Genomic DNA, 9,794 nt, shown 5'->3' on the forward strand with positions numbered 1-9,794 from the left:
AGGAAGTCTGTATCTGCAGAACCCCTCATTACAGTGAGTCAGCACGGGAATTCTAGAGCACTTGTATCAATCTTAATTAACTAGAGCAGAGCAAAACTACCTCTCTGCTACAATTCCCAGCCATCTTTACCCAGAGACTTATCCCATTCTCTTTCCAGTTCAGATGGTAGAGTGCCTACAGAGAGGAGAGGGGGACAGAGGTGAGATTTCTGCTGTTCATAAGCCTAACCATGATTTAATGCTCTGACGAAAGTCAGAGGGAAATCAACAGACATATTTAGGCCTGGTCTATTCTAAAAACTTCGGTCGACCCAACTACATCACTCGGGTGTGAAAGATCCGCACCCCTGACAGACGTAGTTAAACCAACCTAACTCCCAGTGTGGACAGCACTAGGTTGAAGGAAAAATTCTTCTGTCAAACTAGTGACCACCTCTTGGGGAGATGGATTACCAATGTTGAAGGGAGAAGCCCTCATGTCATCATAGGTAGTGTCCACAGTTGTGCCACTGAAGCGTTTGAAGCACAGACAAGCCCTGAGACAGGGAGAGACCGATGAAGAGAGATTGACAATTTCAAGTAAACCAGATTAAATTTAAAAGAAATCAAATATATAAACACCATTCTGGACTCGAGTCCTACTTTCCTCCAAGGAGTTCAGAACACATCTTTAGGTTATATATCAGACACCCTAGAGAGTCTAATTATTATTATCCTCAGTTTAAAGGAGGGAAAACTAGAGTAGAGAGAGAACCAATCAGTGGCTGGAATTGGACTGAGATGTTCTGACTCCCAGCCCCAGGCTCCATCGGCTGGATTCATTTAGTTTCTCTCTTATTTAATAATAGTTGATTACGCTCTTGTCTATTTACGCATACGCAGGACCACACCCAGTTTGAGGCTGTCAGACAGGAGGATGCGACACTGCTCCTTTGATTCTAATCTTGCATTTCTTCCAATTATTCTGGGGAGTGCTCAACCCCTGCTCAGCCCTATACCGCGCCCCCACTCCACTCCTTCCCCCTAAACCCCCACCCCTGCCCTGCCTCTTTCCGCTCCCTCCCCCCTCTCCCAGCACCTCCTGCCTGCCATGGAACAGCTGATCAAAGTGGGTGGAAGGCGCTGGGAGGGAGGGGGAGGAGTCGATTGTCAGAGCCGCCGGCAGGCAAAAGGCGCTGGGAGAAAGGGGGGAGTTTGGCTGCCAGTGGGTGCTAAACACCTGCTAATTTTTTTTTCAGCACCTATGAATCTAATTATCTTTGTGGATCTGGACCACAGACCCCTTTTCAGTTTCTACTCCTAGATCCCTCTTAGTACCTTTTGAATTTCTGGAGTGTCTTTTTTAGAACGGTATATTTCTTCATGAAAATATGGATTCCCTTTTCCAGCCCAGAAGAAATCTCCACTGGCTGCTGGGACTTCCACTTCTCCCACCTAGAAAGAAGAAAATTATAGTCATTTTAATGTACTGCTAACAGTTTGTATCGTCATCCACTTTTATGTAAACTTCATTCTTGTGAAAGATGTCTGAGTATGGGCCCAGGAGAATGAATGAATTCTTTGAACTGGGAAAGGAAAGGCATCTCTATGGCCAAGATGGAATTTCTGCCTCCAGGCCCTGTTCGCTCTTTGGTCCCTATATCATGGATGTCAATGAGCAAGGCAAGAAGAGCCAATGGACCTCCTAGCCTTTGGTATGGGAGCACTTGTCCAACTGGACTCAGATGGCTCTCCTCCAGCTCATTTCACACAGGTTACCAGAGACTAACTGGGTTGGAAGTAGCCTTGGAAGGATTAGATTTCGACTGGGACATGTCCATTTTGCCAGACACACACAAACCGATAGAAAAATATTTCCATCAATAACAATCAAAATATACAGATGGGAAAAGTAAGAAAACACTGTGCGAGAACTTCTTAGAGTTTGGTTTAAGGAAATGTAATCTGTATATTTTGACACATGAGGTCAACAACGTATGTGTTAACGGTTATATGGCTTTAGCTTTTTGAATCTCAGCATCGACGGTCATGAAATAACTATTGTGCGACCCACCCCCTTTGTCTGACCCTCTCCCATAATTTTCTACAACTGAAAATTTAAAATCGATAAATTTTAAAAAATAGGCTTAAAAAGAGAGATTATTCATCAAAATTATGTAAAAATAATAAAACATCAAATTCTGCCAAGCCTAGTTGTAAGCTATGTAGGTACCCATAGAACTGTCATTACCATAGTGTATGAGCACTTCACAGTCTTTAATGCATTTATCTACACAAGACATCTGTGAGCTAAGGGAAATATTATGCCCATTTTACAAATGGGGAATGGAGGCCCAGTGCCCAAAGACGCATAGGGCAGCTGTAGCAATGTGATGACATTTGATTGTAAGGTGGTGCTGGTGATTTAGACGTGAAGGGCCTATACTCCATCCCCAAAATCCTGAGGCATCCAGTCCTCCAGGGATAAAACGTAATTAGTTCAAAGTCCCAGGTTAAGAATCCAAACCTAGGGGTGGAGAAATCCAGTCTTATAAAAAAGCAACAGCTCCAGGAGTCAATTACATGGGATGTGGCTTGTATCTAAAGTGTATCCCTGCCTCACACACTTGGTGGTTCTCCTTGGGGACACGGCTCAGCCTCCCAGTTGCTCCCAATGAAAATATGGCCACTTGTGTCCAAGAAGCTTCCCAACATAGTGAAATGGGGGGGGGGGCAGTGAAAAGGAGCAACATACCTGTCTGAGATGCTTATGACATAGTACAGGGGAGAGAGAGGAAGAAGCTGTTATGTTCATGGCATAAAACACAGAAGTTATATAAAAAGATAACTACTTCTTGATGCAAGTTTGCAACATAACATGACTTTACGTCTTAGAATTCAGAACAACAACACGCAAGAACCCAAAAGCAGAGAGAGAGAAAACAGGCTGCTCCCTAAAGCAGAGCAGCACAACTCAACACCACTTTGCTTTAAGCTTGCTCTTTCCAGACTGATTCTGATCACATGATTCACTACAGAGCGCCCCCGGCTGGCAAGCAGGACCAGGAAACCCCCCCTGCATTCTTAAAGCAATAGCTTGCCATTCCAACACAGTCCTCAATCCACTACAAGTCCCACATGCCACGAGTGGTTCCTCCTGCTCTGAACAAGACCCAGTTTGCCTTCACTAAGAGTCCCATATGCAGCTCCTTGTAATTGGTATCTCTACTTTCAAGCTGAGATATAAATATACACATCCACCCGTTTACATCACTTATCAGTATAAGCTCAGGGATACTCTGTGAACCTAATGCCTTAAGTCTAGAACCTTATAGGTATTTAGGTCCCATTGAAATCAATGGGACTTAGGTGCCTTACATACCTTTGGAGGATCTAGGACTTAGCCAGTATTGTGACTTCCTGTAAGTATTCCTTTGGGTTCCAAAGGATGTAGTTAATGACATAAGTAAAATGTGGAAAAATCATAATAGATCCCACTGTCCCTGCATTCCAAAGGGGCAGGCAAATGAGAGATGCGGACCTGCCTCACACCCATATCCGTTTGTGAGATGGAGTTCTAACCCTTGAGTGATCCACTCCAACATTTCAAGGAACGGGACATTTGTGCCTTCCCCAGATCCCATAGGAGTGCCGTAGAGTGAAGAGGAGGAAACTTTCTGCACCTTCTTACCCCATGGGCGGTGAGTGACTCCTCCATTTAGGCAGGCTGGGCATGTTCCACATAGGAAACATCATTAGACATCTTACAATTTCTAAATTTTAACCTGCAAGTTTCAGGGATAACCTTAATCGCTTTAACACCGTGTTCTTATACTTTACATAATTCAAAGCTTCATCCATCTTCATCTCACTGAATACCTCTCTAGCTTTTCCAGTGAATCTGGTTAGTAGGAGAGGCAACCACTGAACATCTGGAATATGGTGAACATTACACAGTTATTCAAAGATATAGAATCATAGAATATCAGGGTTGGAAGGGACCTCAGGAGGTCATCTAGTCCAACCCTCTGCTCAAAGCAGGACCAATCCCCAACTGCACAATGCTTGTGTGGTTATTTGCATTACAGTCTATGGAGGGCGAGGGCCCCATGGTGCTGAGCTCTGCTCAGTGTCTGCTCAAATAGACCCTGAAAGGTTACGATTCAGAGTCCCAATCCTGAAAGGTCTGTGTCCCAATGATGCCAAAGGGATCAGAGCGGGTAAAGTTACAGCCACCATTTACAAAGAAAGGGGCAGAGCACAGACATGCCACCCCCAGCTGTCTGAGTGTCCCTAAGTAACCAGCTGGACATGGTACATTCAACAGCCAGGGGAGATAAATCACAGGGTATTATATGTACCATTTCAGTTTTTTACTGAAACCCTGTATCTAGAACATTGAATCTGCTCTGCTCTGAAATGCTGAGTGAAGACCCAGGTACCTGAGACAGCAGCAGGGGAAAGGTGTTTGAACGATGATTGCAAATCTCAAGCCGTGCATGGACCAGCAAAAGAGCAACACTTCACTCAGCTGAGCTGCAATGTCTCTATTAACCACGTTGTTAAAACTGCTCCAACATTGTACCCGGGGAACTAGCTGCATCTGCAGCAGCATCTCTGTGCAACACTGCTCCCCCACCACAGCTGAATTCCCTCTACTTCTCCCAGGTAGCTGCTTCACAGAGTCCCCCGGGCCTCCTCAGCCTGTCCCCAGATCCCCTACTGCAGCCGGAATGGACAAGTGGCCTGAGAGCTCTCTGTTTATCTCACACCATGTACCCTGCCTAAAATGCCCCTAGTACAAGCTCCCCTCATACCTGCTGCCCTCGGCCACTGGGCCCCAGCTCTCACCTGGTGGGGAGGAGCTTGATCTCCGTACACCATTGAGTCCCTGGTCTCTCTGCTGGGACTGACAAAAAGGGAGAAAATTGGTGCAGGCCTTGCTGGGTTTGGTTGTGTGAGATGGGGTCACCTGCCCCACTAGGGCCCAGGCTGAGATCCCAGCACATTCCACGCCGGCCCCTGAGCCGCCATCAGATGGACTTTCAGCCTCTGTCCTTGTGGTGGTGTGGGAGGAATTGGGTTATTGCACTCACTAGAGGAGATGCTGGGGGAGATTTACCTGATCACAGACAATTTTAACAGTTATAAAGCTTTAACTTTTTCAATCTCAGTGTCTAGCGTCATTAAATAGTTATTGTCTGACCAAAATACTGTCTGATCCCCCCCATAATTTCCCACAGCTGTGAAAATTTAAACTGATAACAATTGGAATGAAATGCTGAAACCGAGATTTTTGTGCAACTCTGAAAGTTTAAATCAATAAATATAAAAATTGTTTAAAACAAGCATCTGTCAAAATTATATAATATAAAAAAAAAAGAATTCTACCAAGTCTGACTATCGCTCCTTAGACACACAGACCCTGCTCCTGCAGGCTCATCCTGACAGGAGGATGCTGATGTCCATGTGAAGCCCCAGTGACCCTCCACACCAGCACAGGGGGCTGATTGCAGGACCAGAGCCCTAGTTGTACATTTTCCACCAAAGCCTCCAGGGCTGTAACGCTACCGGTGGGCTCCTTCCTATTCAATAAACAGCACGAGTCAGTTCCAGGAAGGAAAACACTCCGTTGTTGCTGCAGGCGGGGCATAGTGTGAACTCCGGAAATTGAAACTTGCCCTTTTACTCTGCCCAGAGGGAGCCATGGCTGCAGCGAGCCCCATGGAAAGTCTCCAGGAGGCAGCGACATGTCCCGTCTGTCTGGAGTATTTCACACACCCTGTCACTCTGGAGTGTGGGCACAATCTCTGCCGAGCCTGCATCACCCAGTGCTGGGAGGAAACCACTACAGCCGCCTCCTGCCCTCAGTGCAGAGAAACTGTGCAACAGAGAAACCTCAGGCCCAACAGGCAGCTGGCAAATGTCGTAGAAATCGCCAAGTGGCTGGGTTTTCAAGCAGCGAAAGGAGCAGGAGGGGGCGGGGTGTGTGGGGAACACCAGCAGGCTCTGAAACTGTTCTGTGAAGAGGATCAAACCCCCATCTGTGTGATCTGCAGAGAGTCCCGGCCCCACTGTACTCACACGGTGGTTCCCGTACAGGAAGCCGCCCAGGAGTACAAGGTACAGAACTGCTGACCAGTCTAATGGGTAATCATTCAGTCCTTTGTTCAGAGCTTCAGTTTGTAGAGAAGTTGCTCCAGAGGTAGGAAGCAGGATTATTGAAAACAAAAGGGAGACAATGCAGCTACTTTTTATATTCTTTTTGCCATGTGGCTTGTACTTCCTGTGTCCCAAACCCAAGCTTCACAGCACATGGCATAGAAAAACCTTAGAGTTCTGTCCAGAGCCCTGCCTCTATATGTCTTGCTGACTCATGGATTCTTTCAATAGTGACATTGTACAGCTGATGGCCCTTGATGGACCATTGAACAGGCTAACTAGTGGTGATACCAATCTCTCTGGGTTTGTCACTCAGATACACAGCACAAGTTTGAAATACAGATACATCACACATATTCCTAACTCACGATACAAAGATGATACAAACATATAATTGTGATTTCCACTGATAGCTTACAGGGTATATCTGGTAAGATTCATTGCACTTTTATAATTTTTGTATCAATAATATCGTAAAATGTCAGTGTCACAAACCTTATTGAAATGCTTCACTGAAAAAAATCATCCAAGTGGACACATTCGCATAGAAAGTTTTGATTTCAACAAAATGGCATTTTCTGACAGAAAAATTGTTTCATTAGAAATTTTTTTCACCAGCTCTAATTTTTACAAGCGAGTGACTAAGGGACAGGGCAGGTTGCAGGGCAGTGGGGTATCTGCAACATTTTGGAGGAGTTAATGTCAATTTGGACTCATCACTAGGGCCCTATCACATTCAGGGTCCATTTTGGTTAATTTCACAGTCATAGATGTGGTGAGATGTTGGCTGCGTGTGTGTTTCTCACACAGTCTCTCTGGTTCTGGTTCCCTCCCTGATGGCAACCTGAGTTCTCTGGCTGCTTCCACAATATTCCTGAGCTGCCTGTTTGGCCGGAGGTTCCTCTGGGGAAAGGTCCCTCTGCACTGAGGGCAGGAGACGTCTTTAGCGAATCCCCCCCAGCACTGGGTGATGCAGGCTCGGCAGAAACTGTGATCACAGTCTAGAGACACCGGATCTTTAAAATACTGCAGACAGATGGGACAGGTCTCTTCATCCTGGAGAGTTTTTACTGGATTCGCAGCAGCCATGGCTTCTAGTGCAGGAAAGAGACCAGAGAGGAGTTTATTTTCACTTCCTTCTGCTCAGAAATGGGTTGATTGAAGTTTGCATTTTTATTAGGTGTTTCTTTTCTAGGTTTTTTGTGTGGACTGTAAAGAACCTTTGAATGAAGTGTGATGAGTAGGGCCCTACCAAATTCACAGCTGTGAAAAATGCATCATGGACCATGAAATCTGGCTATTGTAGGGGAGGGCAGGACTGGGGGCGCCCCAGTTCGGGGCTCCTGCAATGCACTGTGTGCCAGCTGCTAGTCTCAGCCTGGGCTGGGACTTTCTCTTCCCCTGCAGGGGCCGCTCCCAAAACTGTCTCAGACCCATCTCTGGGAACCTCTCCTCGCCGCAGGAAGCTCCGTGGCTGCTGGCTGGAAGCCAAGCTCTGAAGGGAGCGCAAAAATGAGGGTGGCTGTCAGCCCCTGACCTGGGTGGAGAGGCCGCAGCCCAAGCTGTCAACCACCAACCAGGGTGGAAGGCTGCCGGGTCACCCAGATGTATGGTAATCCTCCCCCCCGCCCCATACCCTGCAACCCTCACTTCTGCACTGCTGCTGGTGGTGGTGCTGGCTTTAGCTTTAGGACTGAGTGCCTGGCAGAGGAGGCCTTGGAGCTTCCTTGGGGTGATAAGGCCGAACTCCAGACAAGAAGTCCTGAGAGTCCCTGCTAAGAGAGCAGGGGAGTTATTGGCCACAAAAAAGCCATTGTGGATTATTTTCCTCAAAGGGGACTGAGGCAGGGCCTCTGCAGAGCCACCCCAGGCCATGACGGTGCCCTCTGGAGGCAATAACCCTGCTACATGCTTGATTGCTCTGCTGCCCTCTCCAACCCAGTCCCTGCTTCCTGCATCAGACAGATTTGCTAGGGTCTGCCCAAGCCTGGTGAGTGCAGGCCCGGTCCTGCTGCAGTCCTCGGGGTAGGGGGGCTGGCAGAGCAGGGGTGGGAAGAGGCGAGGCGGAGCAGAGGTGGAGACCCTGTGGAAGAGGCAGAGCAGAGGCTGGAGCAGAACGTAGCTGTGCAGGGCACCAGAATTTCCTGGTGCCCTATGCAGCTGTGTACTTTGCATATGGGTAAGGATGGCCCTGATGACAGGATATTGTTCAATGTCAGGTGACTGAGAATTTGCAAAGAAATTCTCCCTCCTGCACACTCAACGTTCTGTGAAAGGACCCCTGGCTCCAGCCATGTCCCTGACCAGCCCTTTCCCTAGTGGTGGTGTGTTCTTCTTAATCTTCTTCTTCTTTTTTTTTTTACAGAAACAAACACAAACTGAGAGGCAAAATATTGTGTCTCAAGTTCAGCAACTGTGGCAGTTCCTAGAGAAACAAGAGCGACTCCTGCTGGCCCAGATGGAAAAGCTGGACAAGGCTATTGTGACGATACTAGGGCTGTCAAGCGATTAAAAAAATTAAACAATAATAGAATACCATTTATTTAAATATTTTTGAATGTTTTCTACATGTTCTACAATTTCAAAGTTTAGAGTCCAATCAGTCCTACTTCTACAGTGCTCTTTCTCATGAAAGTGCAACTTACAAATGTAGATTTTTTTTGTTACATATGTTATGCAAGAGTTAAAAATTTAGTTAGCAGCTGAGGCAGAAACCCACATAACCAACAAGCAGGCATATCAGAGGCCCAAGGACAATGGCAGCTGTAAACACTTGATAACTTAAATGGTCAGATGTCCGCCCAGTAACTCAACCTCTCAGCAAGGAAGAACAGTACAAACCCTCCACAGCTCTCCAGATATCTGTGAACACTCACCCCTACCCCGACCCCACCTCTTCGCCTTAAGGGTAGTCATAGATAATTGATGTAATCAGGATGGTTTCTATGTGTATGTTCTGCTCCTGTCATTATCATGTTAGGTATTCTCTCTCTCTCTGAAACAATGTTTGTCTCTGTAAGTACAAAATAAATGCAAATGAATTAATAAGAAAAAGTATAGAACTGGTCACTGTAACACCATACTTTTCAAGCTGTCTATCAGTCTTTCCGATGTCATGAATAAACCTCTTCAGTATTGTCTATGCTGCCTGATTCTTGGGGAAAGACTCTCCTTGCTTCACACATAACTGCACTCAAAAACAAAGCAGTGTAAAACTTTAGAGCCTATAAGTCCAATCAATACTACTTCTTGTTCAGCCAGTTGCTCAGACAAAAAGGTTTCTTTACATTTGTAGAAGATAATGCTGCCTGCTTCTTGTTTACAATGTCACAGGTGTTCGCATGACACTGTTGTAGCAGGCGCCGCAAGATATTTACATGCCAGATGCTCTAAATATTATGTCCCTTCATGCTTCAACCACCATTCCAGGGGACAAGTTTCCATGCTGATGATGGATTCTGCTTGATAACTATCCAAAGCAGTGCGGACTGATGCATGTTCATTTTCAACATCTGAATCAAATGCCACCTGCAGAAGGTTGATCTTCTTTTTTAGTGGTTAGGGTTCTGTAGTTTCCACATCTGAGTGTTGCTTTTTTAAAACTTCTGAAAGCATGCTCCACACCTCATCCCTCTCAGACTTCAGATTCTTAA

At 46.2% G+C, this 9,794-nt stretch overlaps 1 protein-coding gene across 1 annotated transcript; it reads left to right on the forward strand.

Annotated features, from left to right (window-relative positions):
• The first annotated feature begins 5,685 nt into the window (after nt 1-5,685).
• Nucleotides 5,686-9,407, forward strand: LOC122456721 (zinc finger protein RFP-like). Its single transcript, XM_043497483.1, has 2 exons — nt 5,686-6,102; nt 8,507-9,407. Exons 1-2 carry the CDS (start codon nt 5,686-5,688, stop codon nt 8,651-8,653), a joined length of 564 nt encoding a protein of 187 aa, XP_043353418.1. The 3' UTR covers nt 8,654-9,407.
• Nucleotides 9,408-9,794: the final 387 nt, after the last annotated feature.

The sequence above is a fragment of the Dermochelys coriacea genome, chromosome 14 (assembly GCF_009764565.3).
Source record: "Dermochelys coriacea isolate rDerCor1 chromosome 14, rDerCor1.pri.v4, whole genome shotgun sequence".
Taxonomy (NCBI): Eukaryota; Metazoa; Chordata; order Testudines; family Dermochelyidae; genus Dermochelys; species Dermochelys coriacea.

What these genes read in the sequence shown, in the direction of transcription:
- LOC122456721 (XM_043497483.1), top strand. Translation starts at nt 5,686, where the DNA reads ATGGCTGCAGCGAGCCCCATGGAAAGTCTCCAGGAGGCAGCGACATGT. An exon ending in AAGCCGCCCAGGAGTACAAG is followed by an intron (nt 6,103 to 8,506) that starts GTACAGAACTGC and finishes TTTTTTTTACAG; the next exon opens with AAACAAACACAAACTGAGAG.